Source organism: Salmo trutta, chromosome 11, assembly GCF_901001165.1.
Source record: "Salmo trutta chromosome 11, fSalTru1.1, whole genome shotgun sequence".
NCBI lineage: Eukaryota > Metazoa > Chordata > Actinopteri > Salmoniformes > Salmonidae > Salmo > Salmo trutta.
Window position 1 is genome coordinate 18,588,552 of NC_042967.1, and position 21,027 is coordinate 18,609,578.

The 21,027-nt window shown below is 45.4% G+C and overlaps 1 protein-coding gene across 2 annotated transcripts in view; it reads right to left on the minus strand.

The window, feature by feature from the left end:
• LOC115202366 (rho GTPase-activating protein 7) overlaps positions 1 to 19,516 on the minus strand; it is a 151,652-nt gene extending 132,136 nt beyond the window's left edge. The window contains exons 1-5 of one of the 2 annotated variants that reach the window (XM_029766486.1): positions 18,891 to 19,516; positions 10,308 to 12,421; positions 3,897 to 4,061; positions 3,121 to 3,162; positions 3,037 to 3,069 (exon numbers count right to left, since the gene is read on the minus strand). In XM_029766486.1, the coding sequence (XP_029622346.1) occupies positions 3,037 to 3,069; positions 3,121 to 3,162; positions 3,897 to 4,061; positions 10,308 to 12,359 (2,292 nt within the window). In that variant the 5' untranslated portion in view covers positions 12,360 to 12,421; positions 18,891 to 19,516. Of the gene's footprint in view, positions 1 to 3,036; positions 3,163 to 3,896; positions 4,062 to 10,307; positions 12,422 to 18,890 lie in introns of both variants that reach the window. The other variant, XM_029766485.1, reaches the window with a different exon arrangement.
• Positions 19,517 to 21,027: the final 1,511 nt, after the last annotated feature.

Below are 21,027 nucleotides of genomic sequence, written 5' to 3' on the forward strand. Positions count from 1 at the left end.
ACACTGGTCTGGGGTGGTGTGTCACAGCATCATCAGACTGAGCTTGTTGTCATTGCAGGCAATCTCAATGCTGTGTGTTACAGGGAAGACATCCTCCTCCCTCATGTGGTACCCTTCCTGCAGGCTCATCCTGACATGACCCTCCATCATGACAATGCCACCAGTCATACTGCTCATTCTGTGAGTGATTTCCTGCAAGACAGGAATGTCAGTGTTCTGCCATGGCCAGCGAAGAGCCCAGATCTCAATCCCATTGAGCATGTCTGGGACCTGTTGGATCAGAGCCATTCCCCCCCAGAAATGTCTGGGAACTTGCAGGTGCCTTGGTGGAAGAGTGGGGTAACATCTCACAGCAAGAACTGGCAAAGTCCACGAGGAGGAGATGAACACTGTTCATTTTCTTATTTTTTAACCTTTATTTAACTAGGCGAGTCAGTTAAGACCAGTTTCTTATTTTCAATGACAGCCTAGGAACAGGGGGTTAACTGCCTTGTTCAGGGGCAGAACAACAGATTTGTACCTTGTCAGCTTAGGGATTTGAACTTGCAACCTTTCGGTTACTAGTCCAACACTCTAACCACTAGGCTACCCTGCTGCCCCTTAATGCAGCTGGTGGCCACACCAGATTCTGACTGTTACTTTTGATTTTGCCCCCCATTTTGTTCAGGGACACATTATTCCATTTCTGTTAGTCACATTTCTGTGGAACTTGTTCAGTTTATGTCTCAGTTATTGAATCTTGTTATGTTCATACAAATATTTACTTAACTTATGTTAAATTGGTGAAAATATATGCAGTTGACAGTGAAAGGATTTTTTTGCTGAGTTTATATATGGAAGAGGAATGACAACAGATAACACAGAAATCTGTTTTTCCTGTTTAAAGATACAAAGCCAATCACCTATCTAATATTTTGTCTGGATAGCACAATTCTCTGCTGATAAATAACAAATAACTGACTAGATTAAGCGATAGATTCTATGTAACGACCTTCTTCCATTCTGAATTGTTGAATTGCTTGTTAAAAGACCATAACCTTTGAAATAAACTTTTTAACAGCTTTTTGAAGAGGAGTGGAAGTGAACCCTGGAACCCCAAAGAACTTCTGGTGCTTTTGTAAACAACAGATAAGAGCATAACCTTTGATATCATCTCTTTTTATCAACTCATAATGTTGTATGTCTTTCTATGTGGCAATTTGTCAATAGAATAGCAGTGTCTAATTCAACGTCCCCTCAATCACAAGATAACAGCCGAAAACAAACACTGGATAAAGTGATTCAGTCCCAGAAGATTTGTCCAAGAAGTGGTCAACCCACCTGTGTGTTCATTGTGTGCTTGTCCCAAAAATACAAAGACGACACAGTCAGACAGAAAAGCCATTAAGTGAGCGACTGAAGAGGTCAAGATGTAAATCTCTCTTGAACAAAGTCCCACCCCCTCCCTTGGCCCCCTTCGCCCCACTTGGTCTTTCCTGTCACGACCCCCCCCTTTGACCCTTTTGTTGGTGCGAGGCGGCTCAAGACCCAGGAACCTGCTAATTACGGGCTTTAGCAGTCTGCCAAGGAACCAGGCCCTCAGAATTGCTGGACCACATTCCTACCAGCCAGAGTCACTCTGTGTGTGATTGTGTGTGTGTGTGTCTGTGTGTGCGCGTGCGTGTTCGCTGTCTGTCTGTCCATCCCTCCATCCGTCTGTGAGAACCTCTCTGGGTTTTAGTGTGTGACTTGTGCCTTGCCAGCTCACTAAGTGCACTGCAAACACTCCTCAAGGGACTGTATAGTAAACAGACACAGACAGAGGGATTGGAGGGACTTGAGGTGTGTAAAGAAAGGCAATAAGCCTTCTCTCCCTTCTCCGATGGGGTCTAAACCTAATCACACAGTTGGCCTGGTGTTAAATGCCCCGTACCTCCTGCTATAGCTGCTCAGTTGAGCGACCAGCCGGCCGACCCATTAAGAGACAGATTTCAGGCTAGACAAAACCAGAGATTAAGAGACAGGTGGAAGCAGAGATTCATTAAGAGACAGCTTTCAGGTTAGAACAAACCAGAGATCCATTAAGAGACAGATTTCAGGCTAGACAAAACCAGAGATCCATTATGAGACAGATTTCAGGTTAGAACGAACCAGAGATGCAATAAGAGGTAGATTTCAGGTTAAAAGGAACCAGAGATCCATTAAGAGACAGATTGAACCAGAGATCCATTAAGAGGCAGATTTCAAGTTAAAAGGAACCAGAGATCCATGAAGAGACAGATTTCAGGCTAGACAAAACCAGAGATCCATTAAGAGACCGATTCCAGGTTATAACAAACCAGAGATCCATTAAGAGACAGATTTCAGGTTAGAACAAACCAGAGATCCATTAAGAGACAGATTTCAGGTTAGAACGAACCAGAGATCCAATAAGAGGTAGATTTCAGGTTAAAAGGAACCAGAGATCCATTAAGAGACATTGAACCAGCGATCCATTAAGAGGCAATTTTCAGGTTAAAACAAACCAGAGATCCATTAAGAGACAGATTTCAGGCTAGACAAAACCAGAGATCCATTAAGAGACAGATTTCAGGTTAGAACAAACCAGAGATCCATTAAGAGACAGATTTCAGGCTAGACAAAACCAGAGATCCATTTTAAGAGACAGATGTCAGGTTAGAACGAACCAGAGATCCATTAAGAGACAGATGTCAGGTTAAAAAGAACCAGAGATCCATTAAGAGACAGATGTCAGGTTAAAAGGAACCAGAGATCCATTACACCTTTGACTGACATCAACTTTGACAGATCCATCACAAAACGTGAATTTGCCTTGAAATAAACCAAACCTTAAAACCTCTGTTGCTGTTTGACAGAACCGTCACAAACAAAACCTTGAGACCCTTGTTGTGGATTTTGTTTGAAATGGTAGGTTAAAATGTGACCAAACCTAACACTTCAATTGAAATGATCCCCAAAACCTTGACACCCTATATCGTTGATTTGAGGTTGAAATCTGGGTTAAAGCGTAAGCGTCACAATGATTGACTGACTTACCCCAGTCTTGGATTTGGTCCCGGGAGCAGCAGTCGGCCTAGCAGAGGTCAGAGTAGTGGATACTTGATGCTGTTGTGGAGTGCTTGACACTGTCCCAACGGCCTTTACTGAGTCGAAGTCCACTTCCTGCAACCAAGGAAGGACATTGATTGGTTTAGAGATAAACTTTAGAGCAATAGTTTAAAGCTATTTCTATTACTTATTCCCTTGAAGCTAGCCAGATTAGTATTAGGTTCTCCTAAAGCAAGCCAGGTTAGTATTAGGTTCTCCTGAAGCTAGCCAGGTTAGTATTAGGTTCTCCTAAAGCTAGCCAGGTTAATATTAGGTTCTCCTGAAGCTAGCCAGGTTAGTATTAGGTTCTACTGAAGCTAGCCAGGTTAATATTAGGTTCTCCTGAAGCTAGCCAGGTTAGTATTAGGTTCTCCTAAAGCTATCCAGGTTAATATTAGGTTCTCCTGAAGCTAGCCAGGTTAATATTAGGTTCTCCTGAAGCTAGCCAGGTTAGTATTAGGTTCTCCTGAAGCTAGCCAGGTTAGCATTAGGTTCTCCTGAAGCTAGCTAGGCTAGTATTAGGTTCTCTTGAAGCTAGCCATGTTAGCATTAGGTTCTCCTGAAGCTAGCTAGGTACTGACTGTCTCCTATAACGTCTAGCTAGTTATTGACAAAGCCATGTATTTAGAGAGTTGGGACATTAAGGTATTATGATGCATTTACATGACACTTCAACATTCTATGGCGGCCATGTTAGCTCCCCCTTAACATTACATGGGGAATATTTAAACAATGCTATGCAACTGAATGTCTAGAATTAGAGACAATATTGTAAATTGTAGAAGTTCTCTCTGTGTACTGGTACTGACCCGTCGGTGGTGTCTCCTGAGGGTGGGGGTGATGGCCATGGAGGAGGAGGAGGAGGAAGAGGAGGCGCTGAGGGCCGTGTCAATCTCCTGGTCCAGCTGGTCTAGCTTCATCAGCAGTAACACCATGGAGTCCAGACGAGAACGTTCCTGCTCCTCTCTAGAACTCTACAGGTGGGAGGTAGGGAGGATGGGAGGGAGGTAGGGAGCGAGAGAGACAGAGAGACAGAGAGAGAGAGGGAGAGAGGGAGGGAAAGATTATTTGTACTTAAAATATCTGGTAACAGTGTTATTGATTTACATTTTAATCATTTATCAGACGCTATTATACAGAGCGACTTACAGGATAAATTAGGGTTAAGTGCCTTGCTCAAGGGCACATCGACAGATTGTTCACCAAGTCGGCTCAGGGATTTGAATGAGCAATGTTTCTGTTAGTGGCCTAACTCTTTTAACCGGCAACTTGCCGCTCTATATTTGACTATTTTTGATTCAAGGAGAACATCAGTGATAATGCTAGATTTATATTGTGTCTTTACTGGGCATAAACAGCTAAAGGATACTCTAGGCTTCGGTTCTTTCTTTCTTCTGATGGTCCTTCCACTTTGTGGTTAGATACAGCTAACTGACTATCATCTAATTAGCCTGTTCATCTTTAGTCATGTCCTCTCTTGCTCTCTTTTTAAGGGAAGGGAGCAGGTATATGTATACTGCTCAAAAAATAAAGGGAACACTTAAACAACACATCCTAGACCTGAATGAAAGAAATAATCTTATTGAATACTTTTTTCTTTACATAGCTGAATGTGCTGACAACAAAATCACAAAAAAATAATCAATGGAAATCCAATTTATCAACCCATGGAGGTCTGAATTTGGAGTCACACTCAAAATTAAAGTGGAAAACCACACTACAGGCTGATCCAAATTTGATGTAATGTCCTTAAAACAAGTCAAAATGAGGCTCAGTAGTGTGTGTGGCCTCCACGTGCCTGTATGACCTCCCTACAACGCCTGGGCATGCTCCTGATGAGGTGGCGGATGGTCTCCTGAGGGATCTCCTCCCAGACCTGGACTAAAGCATCTGCCAACTCCTGGACAGTCTGTGGTGCAACGTGGCGTTGGTGGATGGAGCGAGACATGATGTCCCAGATGTGCTCAATTGGATTCAGGTCTGGGGAACGGGTGGGCCAGTCCATAGCATCAATGCCTTCCTCTTGCAGGAACTGCTGACACACTCCAGCCACATGAGGTCTAGCATTGTCTTGCATTAGGAGGAACCCAGGGCCAACCGCACCAGCATATGGTCTCACAAGGGGTCTGAGGATCTCATCTCAGTACCTAATGGCAGTCAGGCTACCTCTAGCGAGCACATGGAGGGCTGTGCGGCCCCCCAAAGAAATGCCACCCCACACCATGACTGATCCACCGCCAAACCGGTCATGCTGGAGGATGTTGCAGGCAGCAGAATGTTCTCCACGGCGTCTCCAGACTCTGTCACGTCTGTCACATGCTCAGTGTGAACCTGCTTTCATCTGTGAAGAGCACAGGGCGCCAGTGGAGAATTTGCCAATCTTGGTGTTCTCTGGCAAATGCCAAACGTCCTGCACGGTGTTGGGCTGTAAGCACAACCCCCACCTGTGGACGTCGGGCCCTCATACCACCCTCATGGAGTCTGTTTCTGACCGTTTGAGCAGACACATGCACATTTGTGGCCTGCTGGAGGTCATTTTGCAGGGCTCTGGCAGTGCTTCTCCTGCTCCTCCTTGCACAAAGGTGGAGGTAGTGGTCCTGCTGCTGGGTTGTTGCCCTCCTACGGCCTCCTCCACGTCTCCTGATGTACTGGCCTGTCTCCTGGTAGCGCCTCCATGCTCTGGACACTACGCTGACAGACACAGCAAACCTTCTTGCCACAGCTCGCATTGATGTGCCATCCTGGATGAGCTGCACTACCTGAGCCACTTGTGTGGGTTGTAGACTCCGTCTCATGCTACCACTAGAGTGAAAGCACCGCCAGCATTCAAAAGTGACCAAAACATCAGCCAGGAAGCATAGGAACTGAGAAGTGGTCTGTGGTCCCCACCTTCAGAACCACTCCTTTATTGTGGGTGTCTTGCTAATTGCCTATAATTTCACCTGTTGTCTATTCCATTTGCACATCAGCATGTGAAATTTATTGTCAATCAGTGTTGCTTCCTAAGTGGACAGTTTGATTTCACAGAAGTGTGATTGACTTGGAGTTACATTGTGTTGTTTAAGTGTTCCCTTTATTTTTTTGAGCAGTGTATATGTACGTCAACTCTAATACATAATACATAACACAGAAAGGGACTTCACTGTTTAGTTATGTTTTTTCTCTTAGCCCTCTGATACGACTTAGTATTTTTGAGTGAAAGCATTACGTTGAGCAGTTTTCCTATGTGTGTTTGATTGAATTGGGGCCTTGTGAATGAGACAAGACAGGTCTGATGTAGTGCATGCCAGAGATATATATCAACTAAGGCTTTGATTCAATATCCTGTAGACCACAGAAAGACTGAAAGAATCCTGGGATGGGATCCTCAGATGCACTCAAATTAATTGGGCAACCTCTCATGCCCTCTCCTTGACTCTCTCTCTCTCTCTCTTTGGTTCTCTTCCACCATTCCCTCCTTTTTCTTCTTACATTTTCCACCAAAAAGCCCCCCCCTCTCCAATTATATCCTTTTTTTTATTACCCCCTCTCTTCATGTTGCCTTTTCTCCCTTCTCCTTGCCACCACTCTTTCACTTTCTTCTTCACTCACTTATTTTCTTCTCCTCTGTTAACCTGCAGGTCTTACACTGACCTATCAGGTGGTCTGTCTGTCATAGCTGATCTTACACTGACCTATCAGGTGGCCTGTCTGTCATAGCTGATCTTACACTGACCTATCAGGTGGCCTGTCTGTCATAGCAGGTCTTATACTGACCTCAGGTGGTCTGTTTGCAATAAGACGTGTGGCATCTTTTTCTTTTCCCTTTTTCTCCTTCTCCTTCTTTTCTCCTGCCTCTCTCTCTCTCTCTCTCTCTCTCTCTCTCTCTCTGTCTCTCTCCTTTCTCTATCACACAGTCTCTCTCTCTCTCTCTCTCTCTCTCTCTCTCTCTGTCTCTCTCTCTCACTGTCTCTCTCTCTCTCTCTCTCTCTCTCTCTGTTTCTCTCCTCTCTCTCTTTCTCTCTCTCTCTCTCTCTCTCTCTCTCTCTCTCTCTCTGTATCCCCCCTCAGCTGTATCCCTCTCCCCTCCCCTCCACTATCCTCCATTCTTCCTCTCCTCCTTTTCTCTCCCTCCATCCATCCATCCCTCCTCTCTCTCCTCTCTGGGTGGGGCTTTCTGCTTTCTATGACCATCTACAGAAAGAGCTGGGATGACATCATAAGGGCTGGATCATTAGTTCCAAAGAAACCTTGTTACAATTTGCACAAACAGACCTCTGGAACCATTTTATGAGATGTGTGTGTGTGTGTGTGTGTGTGTGTGTGTGTGTGTGTGTGTGTGTGTGTGTGTGTGTGTGTGTGTGTGTGTGTGTGTGTGTGTGTGTGCATGCATGTAAGTGTTTTTGAGGAGATAGGCGTCCTTCTGTCTTATTGCAAAATGTTCACTAAATTAGGCTGTCAGAGCATTTCCTATTGGATTTTCTGATAAGGCAACCAGACACAGACCTTAATGTAGCTTATGTAATGGAAATGTTCATGGCATGATGATGCTTAACTTTTCCCTCTATGTAAGGGCTCGCTGTGTGCGTCCCGACGTCTCGCTGCAATCCAATGCAACAATGTTTTCTTTGTGGAGGTTTGTTGAATGAACATAGATGGCTGGGTCAGAAGTCAACAACAACAACAGCAACAATGATGGGTTAAAGAAACAGCATGTGTTTTTTGAAGGGGCAATTCCAGTGGTTTTGGTTTTCCTCACACAGTGTTGTCTTCGGGGGTTTCTCTCTCATACACAGTTAGAGTTTTAGTTTTCCCTGACCTCAGGTGGTCTGTCTGCATTAAAAAGTGTGGCATCTTTACCTTTTTATTTTCTCTTTCCCCTCTCTGTTTTCTCCTTCCTCTCTCTCTCTCTCTCTCTCTCTCTCTCTCTCTCTCTCTCTCTCTCTCTCCCTCCCTGAAGCTCTCTGTCTCTCTCTCTCTGTCTTTCTCTCCCTGAAGCTCTCTGTCTCTCTCTCTTTCCCTCCCTGAAGCTCTCTCTCTCTCGTTCTCTCTCTCTCTCTCTCTCTCTCTCTCTGTCTGTCTCTCCCTGAAGCTCGCTCTCTCTCTCTCTCTCTCTCTCTCTCTCTCTCTCTCTCTCTCGCCTTCTCGCTCTCTCGCTCTTTCTCTCTCTCAGTCTCTCTGTCCCCTCCCCCCTCTCTCTCCTATGTCCTCCAAATGTAGAAGTCTAAAAATAACCATATTTGAGCCAGTATCTGATCCTGTGTTGTTGCTGTGTTGATGAAGCAAATGAGTGGCTCTGTACAATGATCCATATCTGAGCCATCTCTCGTTCACACGCTGGGGGTGTATAGGACACTGATATATTGGATCTGTTGTATTGCCTAGGAGAAGGATGACGTGGAGTTAGAGAGAGAGAGAGAGAGAGAGAGAGAGAGATAGAGGGGGGAAACCCTGAGTCAGACCTGGAGCTTCTCTAACTGACCTACTCCAGTGCATATTTGCTAAGTAAATTGGCCCCACGCAGCGCAAAAGTACTCAAACGCTGTGGTAACGTCAGACAACTCTTTCCCATATGACAAATAGATTGTCTTTGCAACCTCCCCACCTTTAAATCACAGTGGAATTCTTTTCAGTCGGAGATTGAAACTGGAGATGTCCACAATAAGAGCTTCATGGGTTTTCTATGTTTTCTGAGGACAGTGATCTCACAGGCTTTGGGATAGTTTTTGGCACTGACAAATGCTACGCAAACGTGAGATTTATGATGAAGCAACGCCACATCAAGCCTAGAGGCATTATGCAATTTCCCAGCCTTTTGACTATCCATCTACAGATTGCACTGGAGGACATCATCGGTGTCAACGCATGGGGCATCATCGTTTAGATGAGGAAAGTTAAAGACTACACCCATTACTCATTCAACAAGGCAATCAACCACTCTCTCTTTAGAGGCCATCAGGGACTACATCCATTTATAAAATGTCACATCTCTGACCGCTAACTATGTAGGAGTTTCAGCATATGTACCGTGAAATGGCTTGACGTTGTGGCAAGGCGAGCGACAACCACAACAGCGAAGAGCACACAGTATGGTCTGGAATGAGCCTAGTACGTGGAATGAGTGTTGTGCTTGGGCGGAGTCCCTCTCCAGTGTGCCTACTTAAAAACAAGCAGACTCGTAAATAGGCCTAACAACTCTGTAAATAAGGTTCTGTTGTGGTTGTTCGCTAAGGGCTAGCACTACAGCTAATAGTAGATAAACAGTCTCAGGTATTTGATATTTGGTTTTTGTCATCAGGCTGGCACTACCGCTAACTATGTACTAACAGCCTTAGGTAGTTCCAGACAGGCTAGCACTTTGGCTAATGGTGTATAAACAGTGCAAGGTATTTGGCATTTGACAGGGCGAGCTAGTTCCGTGGATAATGGTGTAACTGTGCAAGGTATTTGACAGGCTAGCTAGCACTAAGGTTAATGGTGTATAAACAGTGTGTGAGGTATTTGGCTCAGCGCGGTTTGAGTCTTTCACCTCAGGGATGCTAAGCTAAGGCTGCTCTGGCTGCTGTAGCTACTGCCACCCAGCGCTGTGTGCAGGGGTGGACTGGGACCAGATATCGGCCCGGGCATTGAGGTCACCACACTAGACCATTTCTTTCCAAAATTTAGCCCAAAAATGTTTAGATCCACTGAGCTAAAGTTGGACCAGCCCATCTGGCATTTGCCAGAATTGCCCTATGGCCACTCTGTCTCTGACTATGTGTTTCCAATGCCCTCACACACAACTTCCATGCCCTTATAGGAACTTGTTTTGCAGCAGAACATTGGGAAAGTGTAGAACATTTTACAGATCCCCAAATGTAGTCACAGATGGGTAGGCATGTGAAAGTGAAGTCATTGTTTTCTGAGAGGCACGCCAGGCACATGGACATAGTGTTTTGTGTGCTGGGCTTAACGTTCACCACCGCCCAATAACTGACAGTAAGAAAGAGACTACATAGCGCAGTACTACTCAGCACACACTCATAAACAACAGCAAAATATGGAACATAGTGTGTGTACACACGAATACTTCCAGACACACGCGCACAGACGCCCTCCTCCACCACCCACCCACACACATACGCACGCACGCACGCACGCACACACACACACACACACACACACACACACACACACACACACACACACACACCAGCAAAGCCTGACCCCCCATGCAACGGAGAAATGAATTTATAGCTTACCTTTCTAGCGCGAAGTTTCACCACATGGTCCTCCCCCTTGTCATCCCCGCATTTGGCCTCTCGCTTCACGTCTGAAGCCTTGTCGCCAAGGTGAGTGTTGTCGTGGTTGCCTGGATGCGCTACTTCCTCAATCGCCTCCATTATAGCTTGTGTATCACCGGGCCTGTCCTGTTCTTTCTGACCTTCTGCTGCCTCTAAAACAGGTGACTCACATAATTGTTTAACAGGGGCTTGGTTGCCATGGCATCTCTCCAGCAAGGTCTCATTTGCCTCCTTAGGACACGCTGGTTGACTGAGAGTGTCCATATTGGGCAGCCGGGCTGCTGGAGAGGTGGGTATACCCATGTCCGAAGCCCCTTGTCTCCCCAGTAGGACTGAGTCGTCCTCTGCTTCGGATTGGTTAATCTCATGGATGGTGTCCAGCTTTGAGCCACCATCGCTGTGCTGACCTTGGGCTGTTACAGCCGAGGTTAGTTCTTCGGAACATGTTGAGTCTTTGGACCCCAAGCCGCCACTCCTATTCTCCACTGTGAGGTCATCAGAATGCACCTGTATCATTGAACGATCCGTGTCCTCTATGGTAGTCCGTTTCTGTATTCCATCCATTTTTGAACTTTCAAGATTCTGCTGTCCAGCTAATGGGCGTCTGTCCAGGTCCTCAGAACGTTGCACTGTGACACACAAAGCATTCACAGACTCTACACTTGCCTTATCCTCTGGGGTTTTCTCCCTGCCCATTTCCAGAGCCCTTTCCTGTCCTCGGGTCCCTTCCATCTCCACCATGTCAACATCCTCCTTTCTCAACACTGTCTGGTCCTGAGCTATTTCACAACCATCATCAGTCCTCATGCTATCATGCTGCTCTTGTTCTGTTTGTCTGCCATCCACTGACACAGCACGTTGTCCCCTCAGAATCTGGTCAAATTTATCACGACTTTCATACATTTTCCTCTGAACATTCAATCCGTCAGCATCTTCAACACTGTCCTCAACCTTCCATTCTAAGGCTTTACTCTCAACTTCTTCCTCCATAGCTTCCTCCTCCATAACGTCTGCAACAGGAGCCTCCAAGATCTCCACGTTAACATCTGATATTACATCACTATTGCACTCTGGTTTGATTGAGGAATCCAAAATGGCCACTGGCTGTATTACCCCTGTTCTTTTACCCGGGTCAGTAATGTTGCTTTCATCCAAGGTGGAGAGGTCCTCTCGTGGTTCAACTTCAGTACGAGTAGACTGGGTCTGTGTGTCCACTAAGGGTTCTGGAAGTCCAACCTGACCTTCTGTATGGTCGGCCATTGTCTCCAGGAGTTCTGGATGTCTGCCAGTTTTCTCACCAACAGAAAAGGCCAGTGAAAATCCATTGTCCGGACAGATAGAGACCCTTTGTCCTTTGTCAACAGAGACAGATTGAACAATGATTGCAACGCGGTCGTCAACAACGTTGGGATGCTCGTTATCATCGGTGCCATCCTCAATGTCACCCTCATCCTCATGACCACTGTCTGCAGTGCAGATGATGTTTGGCTTTGGCTGAAGAATCCCATTGCCCAGGTCACAGTGAGATTGGCTGCCAACTGAGTCCTCACCAGCGTCCGGCATTCCTCCAGGTTCAGACTCCGTCAGCCTCCGGGTGAGGTCATCATCATCAACAGCCACATCAGAGCCGTCTACCAGCTCAGCCTGGAACACAGGGACAACAGTTGAATCAAAGTCGCCTGCTGACATCATGTGCCCCGGCTCAGAGTGCTTGCCATTGTCCTCCACGTTGACCGAGGTCACAAACTCCAACGTGTGACCCTGCCCATTGTTGAGGTCATCGGGGCGTGGCCGGTGACAGCACTCCGGCATGGAGGCACATCGTTCCCTGCGCCCCTGCTTGGACCCCTCCGATGCCAGCCGAGGCCCGTCGCCGCTGACGCCATGGCAACAGACCAGGTCCAGGTCGTCGTAGCTGTACTGTAACCCGGAGCGGTGAGTCACGTGATCCTCCCAACTTCTTTTCCGTATGGCGACAAGCATGGTGGACGGACTCCCACTGCTAACCATAGAGCCCTTTAAAGACGTAGAACCAAAATGGCGGACCAGACGGTGCAGTTCTACTGAGCTTCCTGTAAGAGAGAAAGAGAAGGGGCGGGAATCAGTTACTCAGGTTATCAGTTACTCAGGTTATGGGTTACTCAGGTTATGAGTTACTCAGGTAATGGGTTACTCAGGTTATGAGTTACTCAGGTTATGAGTTACTCAGGTTATGAGTTACTCAGGTTATGAGTTACTCAGGTAATGGGTTACTCAGGTTATGAGTTACTCAGGTTATGAGTTACTCAGGTTATGAGTTACTCAGGTTATGAGTTACTCAAGTTATGGGTTACTCAGGTTATGGGTTACTCAGGGTATTAGTTACTCCGGTTATGAGATAATCAGGTTATGAGTTACTCAGGTTATGGGATACTCAGGTTATGAGATACTCAGATACTCTGAGGAAGCACAGTTCCCGCTCAGCCCAGTCAAAACTGTTCGCTGCTCTGGCACCCCAATGGTGGAACAAGCTCCCTCACGACGCCAGGACAGCGGAGTCAATCACCACCTTCCGGAGACACCTGAAACCCCACCTCTTTAAGGAATACCTGGGATAGGATAAAGTAATCCTTCTAACCCCCCCCCCCCAAAAGATTTAGATGCACTATTGTAAAGTGGTTGTTCCACTGGATATCTTAAGGTGAATGCACCAATTTGTAAGTCGCTCTGGATAAGAGCGTCTGCTAAATGACTTAAATGTAAATGTAATGAGTTACTCAGGTTATGGGATACTCAGGTTATGGGTTACTCAGGTTGAGTTACTCAGGTTATGGGTTACTCAGGTTGAGTTACTCAGGTTATGGGTTACTCTGGTTATGAGTTACTCAGGTTGAGTTACTCAGGTTATGAGTTACTCAGGTTATGGGATACTCTGGTTATGAGTTACTCAGGTTTAGTTACTCAGGTTATGAGTTACTCAGGTTTAGTTACTCAGGTTATGGGGTTAGCAAACTTTAGGGGGAGTTAACAAGAGTACTGTAATCATGTTCTGTTTGTGTTCTTTGCGATATTATAAACTGAGTTGTCTGTGTATGCTGACATGAACCCAGGTTACTGCTATAGTTATGAACCCAAGCTGACATGAACCCAGGTTACTGCTATAGTTATGAACCCCATGTCAAGCCTACATGGAACAATCCTGAACCTTACAGGATTTTAACATTACAAAACAGAATAGTTAACTGCAATGGCTACTATGAGACAGTATAGAGCATCTTTCCACTTCTGGTAAACCAACTTCTCAGACAGTGGTTTGCTTTTATTTTCTCACTATTATTAAAAGACATTTGCATCTGACTGGAAGTGTGCTGAGACTTTTTCAAAACAAATGTTTTACATGCGACTGGTTAAGAGAAGAGAGTTGCTTCTCAACCTAATTTCAACATTCCCAGACAAGACAGTGAACCTGAGTTCAAACTGTAAACATTGGACACACATTACACTGAGACAGTCCCTATCAAGCACTGTACAGATGTAGGATATTCATTTGAGACAGTTTGCTACATCAGGAAAATAATCCTGCAACAACAGGAAATGTGAATTATTATGTGGTTTATAATTAATGGATATTTTTGGAAGGGGTTGATACATTTTTCATAAGGGAAAATCAAGTTTGAAATTTCAAAGTGGAAATTACAAACTTCAGAAGTTTTACATTTCCTGCATTGCAGGACAGTTCTCCTGGAATAGGGTGATCAGATTAACCGTTAAGCGAGTCGGAGTCGGAGGCCGAGACTTCTCTGGTCTCTGCTCCTCCCGCTGTGGGGTCTGAGACGCCGACGGCTCCCACCATTAGCTCTGACAAATTGAAAACCCTAGTCATTGGCGACTCCATTACCCGCAGTATTAGACTTAAAACTAATCATCCAGCGATCATACACTGTTTACCAGGGGGCAGGGCTACCGACGTTAAGGCTAATCTAAAGACGGTGCTGGCTAAAGCTAAAACTGGCGAGTGTAGAGAGTATAGAGATATTGTTATTCACGTCGGCACCAACGATGTTAGGATGAAACAGTCAGAGGTCACCAAGCGCAATATAGCTTCAGCGTGTAAATCAGCTAGAAAGATGTGTCGGCATCGAGTAATTGTCTCTGGCCCCCTCCCAGTTAAATACACGAGCTCTGAAGCAAGCTTCCAGAAAATTGGAACGGAAATGGCGCCACACTAAACTGGAAGTCTTCCGACTAGCTTGGAAAGACAGTACCGTGCAGTATCGAAGAGCCCTCACTGCTGCACGATCATCCTATTTTTCCAACTTAATTGAGGAAAATAAGAACAATCCGAAATTTCTTTTTGACACTGTCGCAAAGCTAACTAAAAAGCAGCATTCGCAAATGGAGGATGGCTTTCACTTCAGCAGTAATAAATTTATGAACTTTTTTGAGGAAAAGATCATGATCATTAGAAAGCAAATTACGGACTCCTCTTTAAATCTGGGTATTCCTCCAGGGCTTCATTGTCCAGAGTCTGCACAACTCTGCCAGGACCTTGGCTCAAGGGAGATACTAAAGTGTTTTAGTACTATATCTCTTGACACAATGATGAAAATAATCATGGCCTCCAAACCCTCAAGCTGCATACTGGACCCTATTCCAACTAAACTACTGAAAGAGCTGCTTCCTGTGCTTGGCCCTCCTATGTTGAACATAATAAACGGCTCTCTATCCACCGGATGTGTACCAAGCTCACTAAAAGTGGCAGTAATAAAGCCTCTCTTGAAAAAGCCGAATCTTGACCCAGAAATTATAAAAAACTATCGGCCTATATCGAATCTTCCATTCCTCTCAAAAATTTTAGAAAAAGTTGTTGCGCAGCAACTCACTGCCTTCCTGAAGACAAACAATGTATACGAAACGCTTCAGTCTGGTTTTAGACCCCATCATAGCACTGAGACTGCACTTGTGAAGGTGGTAAATGACCTTTTAATGACGTCAGACCGAGGCTCTGCATCTGTCCTCATGCTCCTAGATCTTAGTGCCGCTTTTGATACCATCGATCACCACATTCTTTTGGAGAGATTGGAAACCCAAATTGGTCTACATGGACAAGTTCTGGCCTGGTTTAGATCTTATCTGTCGGAAAGATATCAGTTTGTCTCTGTGAATGGTTCGTCCTCTGACAAATCAATTGTAAATTTCGGTGTTCCTCAAGGTTCCGTTCTAGGACCACTATTGTTTTCACTATATATTTTACCTCTTGGGGATGTCATTCGAAAACATAATGTTAAATTTCACTGCTATGCGGACGACACACAGCTGTACATTTCAATGAAACATGGTGAAGCCCCAAAATTGCTCTCGCTAGAAGCCTGTGTTTCAGACATAAGGAAGTGGATGGCTGCAAATTTTCTACTTTTAAACTCGGACAAAACAGAGATGCTTGTCCTAGGTCCCAAGAAACAAAGAGATCTTCTGTTGAATCTGACAATTAATCTGGATGGTTGTACAGTCGTCTCAAATAAAACTGTGAAGGACCTCTGCGTTACTCTGGACCCTGATCTCTCTTTTGAAGAACATATCAAGACTGCTTCAAGGACAGCTTTTTTCCATCTACGTAACATTGCAAAAATCAGAAACTTTCTGTCCAAAAATGACGCAGAAAAATTAATCCATGCTTTTGTTACTTCTAGGCTCGACTACTGCAATGCTCTACTTTCCGGCTACCCGGATAAAGCACTAAACAAACTTCAGTTAGTGCTAAATACGGCTGCTAGAATCCTGACTAGAACCAAAAAATTTGATCATATTACTCCAGTGCTAGCTTCCCTACACTGGCTTCCTGTTAAGGCAAGGGCTGATTTCAAGGTTTTACTGCTAACCTACAAAGCATTACATGGGCTTGCTCCTACCTATCTTTCCGATTTGGTCCTGCCGTACATACCTACACGTACGCTACGGTCACAAGACGCAGGCCTCCTAATTGTCCCTAGAATTTCTAAGCAAACGGCTGGAGGTAGGGCTTTCTCCTATAGAGCTCCATTTTTATGGAATGGTCTGCCTACCCATGTGAGAGACGCAGACTCAGTCTCAACCTTTAAGTCTTTACTGAAGACTTATCTCTTCAGTAGGTCCTATGATTAAGTATAGTCTGGCCCAGGAGTGTGAAGGTGAACGGAAAGGCTGGAGCAACGAACCACCCTTGCTGTCTCTGCCTTGTCGGTTCCCCTCTTCCCACTGGGATTCTCTGCCTCTAACCCTTTTACAGGGGCTGAGTCACTGACTTACTGGTGTTCTTCCATGCCGTCCATGGGAGGGGTGCGTCACTTGAGTAGGTTGAGCCACTGACGTGGTCTTCCTGTCTGGGTTGGCGCCCCCCCTTGGGTTGTGCCGTGGCGGACATCTTTGTGGGCTATACTCGGCCTTGTCTTCGGACGGTAAGTTGGTGGTTGTAGATATCCCTCTAGTGGTGTGGGGGCTGTGCTTTGGCAAAGTGGGTGGGGTTATATCCGGCCTGTTTGGCCCTGTCCGGGGGTATCATCGGATGGGGCCACAGTGTCTTCTGATCCCTCCTGTCTCAGCCTCCAGTATTTATGCTGCAGTAGTTTATGTGTCGGGGGGCTAGGGTCAGTCTGTTACATCTGGAGTATTCTCTTGTCTTATCCGGTGTCCTGTGTGAATGTAAATATGCTCTCTCTAATTCTCTCTTTCTTTTTTTCTTTCTTTCTTTCTCTCGGAGGACCTGAGCCCTAGGACTACCTGGCATGATGACTCCTTGCTGTCCCCAGTCCACCTGGCCATGCTGCTGCTCCAGTTTCAACTGTTCTGCCTGCGGCTACGGAACCCTGACCTGTTCACCGGACGTGCTTGTTGCACCCTCGACAATTACTATGATTATTATTATTTGACCATGCTGGTCATTTACGAACATTTTAACATCTTGACTATGTTCTGTTATAATATCCACCCGGCACAGCCAGAAGAGGACTGGCCACCCCTCATAGCCTGGTTCCTCTCTAGGTTTCTTCCTAGGTTTTTGGCCTTTCTCAGGAGTTTTTCCTAGGGAGTTTTTCCCAGCCACCGTGCTTCTTTCACATGCATTGCTTGCTGTTTGGGGTTTTAGGCTGGGTTTCTGTACAGCACTTTGAGATTTCAGCTGATGTACGAAGGGCTATATAAATAAATTTGATTTGATTTGATTTGATTAAGATCCTACATGTGTACACATTAAGAGCTGGGAAGCCTCCATACATACTCCTTTCACCAACGGCTAAATACATTTTGACAGAAGATTTCCACCATGAAGTCTAGTCAAGGATTGTATGAGTATGACAAAAGAAGAGGACAACGCCCCGGGACAATTTGTCCACATCAGGGATGAGGTCGTCAAGAAACCACTGTGAGTCACATGACTCTAACCCATTCATAACATAACTATTAGTGTGTCTCACCCTCCAGCTTGTGAATGTGTCTGTGTGTGTTTGTGTGTCTCTTGCTGCGAGCCTCTGGATAGCCACATTCACTGTCTGGGAATGTCAGAGGGGAAGAGGCTGCCTGAAGGGCCCACATAGTTCCAGTGATGGAGGAAGCATAATAATAAGTCCATAACACAGTTTTTGTTTTTGGGTAGAAAAATGACAAGCGGCTTAACCACTTTACTGAAATCTTAACCTTAACCTTAATCTTAAATAAGTGTTTACTTTGATGGGACAATGTTGTTGGCCTATGTTGTACCTCAGTGATGGAGGAGACAGGCAGAAAGGCAGACAGGCAGAGAGAGAGAGAAACAGACAGGGACATGCACACAGACAGACAGACAGCCTCCAATATGGCTTAAACAGAGGAGCACAGTAACATAAGCAACCATTTCTGTTAAAGAAAAAAGGTAATTGGCACCAATACGACAGAAGTGATAAGAAGGGAGGATTACAATGGAGGATTCTTTAAAACATTGTGTCAATCTATCAAAAGCTGATGAAGTTGCTTATTAAACAAGTAAAAGAAGCATATATTCCACAAGTCACAATATGGTCTTTGCTTTATATTGGAGACATCAAGGTTTTGAAACACTTCGGTTTGACATCCTATTTCCTATGTAGTGCATTACTTCTGACCAGGGCCCATAGGGATATGGTAGTGCACTATATAGGGAATAGAGTGAAATTTCTAATCAACCCAATATCTGTGTATATTATTGCCAGCCGGCCGTTGTATGGTTCTCTGAAGACCCCCACTGACAGATGTAATGGAACGGCTGTGAAGGCTGTTGCTAGGAGATCATATCGTTCATCCACCATCTGCACTGAATGGGAAACACTCCCTAGGTCTGTACATCTGTCCTCTGGCCTCAACAACTGGAGCATCAGATTACCATGTTAATCATCATCTCTTTTCAGGGACTGTTCATTTTGAGCATTTTGACTTGCTTGAACTTGGAGTGATGTTTGAGCTGTGAGCATTCTATTGCCAGTAGGAAAGGTGTGTGTGTGTATGCTTCCATTAGGGGGAAAGCTGCCAGAGGAAGTCTCAAAACAAGATTCTAGTCAGACTCTAGTCAGTCTATACCTTAAGCATCCTCATGACTGCTGTTGGATGGAGGGTGACCCGGGGTGACTTCCTCCTCTGACGTCAACTGGCACTTGAGTTAGGGAGGGCACTGCGTACTTATTACAACTTCTCACACAGATGTAAAATATACTCAATTAGCGTAATCCGTGTGCCACTTCACACAACATGCCTGGATGTGTTACTTCATTGTCAATACTCCACCAGAATACAGAGGGGTACTGTCACAGTCCCCCACAGTAGCAACATAAGACTGAATAACAAAAGATAACAGAGGATAAACACTAAGGGGTTGAAGAGTTAGCCATCCATCAACGTCAGGGGACAGACAAATCCAATCCAACAAGCCTTTCTCAAGGAAAGAATCCCCCTTTTCCTGAGATGTCGGTCCTAATTCCAGGTCCCGAGGAATGCTCTCAGGGTTTGCGGATTCAAATCAAATCCATCGCTGACGTTCCCCTTTTTTGGGAGCAGAGAGCAGGGAGCCCCCGGAGCCAGCCGAAAAGCCGGAACGTGGTATAAAGTCCAAAGATAGCTTGAGCTTCCATCTTGATCACATTAGGGGTTTCACTGACGCTGAACTACTGGAGTATGGGTGGGGTGGAGTGAGGGGAGGGGGTTCTCTCACTCTCCTCCTCTCCCTCCAATCCCACCTCTTCTATTCTCCGCCTCCTGGCTGGTTTGACAGGGAATCTCAGTCACATCCTAGTCACTGTCTTTCTCCCTGGTTCTCTCACAGCTCCTCCAAGGCTCTCCACGCCAACCAGATCGTCTCAGCTGTTTATCCTACTTTCTTACTCCTCCTTTCACAGAGTTAAGACAACTTCCTCTCAAATCCCTCTCCCTCTCTCAAGTCACACTCCTCTCTTTCTCTCTCTCTCTCTCTCTCTCTCTCTCTCTCTCCCTTACACTCTATCTCCTTAAGCTGGGAAAGACTCCCTCCAGTTGGTTTTGATTATTAACAGACAGACCACTGTGAAAACTCAGGCCTTGGGCCAAGTGAGATTGCAGTAATGTTTTGGCAGGGCTTTCAGGTTTCTTTTTTCATATGTCACCCTGTAACTGTACAAGCATCCTTGCACAAACATCTCAACCTGCCCAAAAAAAGACATTAAAGCATGACTTGTTTACAGACATTCCTGGAGAATATGCCACTGTGCGAGAACTGTTAACTTCGCTGCCTACGAGCTGTGTGCCTTTACTTTACAGGACACATCTGGGCAAAGTGGTAGTTTGACTTCAAAATCACTGTGTTTTTAGGAAGTCTTCAAAGCAAAACATCTTACCGCATTTTTGAGTGCCGACCATTCATTCCCTAATATAGACATGCCATTTGTTGGGAACGCTACCAACATTTGAAATACATAGGCTCTGATATCAGACGTTCATGGTGAGAATATCTCAAGCGAAATTAAAATCGGCATCTCTTACCAAACCAAAAAACATAGGAAACCCTCCGTTTAGTTGTTGTAACTTTGGGAGAGCTCTGTAGACTGTAGTCCTGTGAAGCACTGCGGGGTTGTAAAAGGCACTGCAGATCTCCACACCCAGGCATGGTCTCCCCCCACCCTCTGTAAGGGTCTCACAGGCCCAATCTAGCCTGACTTACAAGCAGGAGATATGGTCTGTGTGCTTCAAACCATCAGAATGAAAAGACCGACCATAGGAAATGTGTTTGTTTCACACACAGACTCTTACAGTCTCAGCTGGCTAACATACCTGTCATTCCAATTTCACCATTTCCATTCAAAGTCCCTTGGTTCTTGATGATAACGTCTATGATTGTTTTCTGTTGGGTTTTAGAAGTATGGACCTAAGGGTAGCAGTTGCTATAGCAAAAACAGATAATGGAACAAGGGAAAAATGGACAAACCCCCACCAACAACAACAAAAAACTATTTTCCACCCTTGTGCCCCCTCTTCCTCTTCTGGGTCATCCAGATGGCAGGAGGGGAGGCTCTGGAGCCTGGGGGAGAACTTGACTCTGTTTTTTAGAACTCTCTGTGGGAAACTCAAGCTGTCCTATTTCTGACCCGCCATTTTGGGTCTCAGGGGACACATAGGGTTCCCACTACATGGCTAAGCTGCAAAGTAAAAATGTACATCTATATAAACATACATGTACATTTTTTATCTT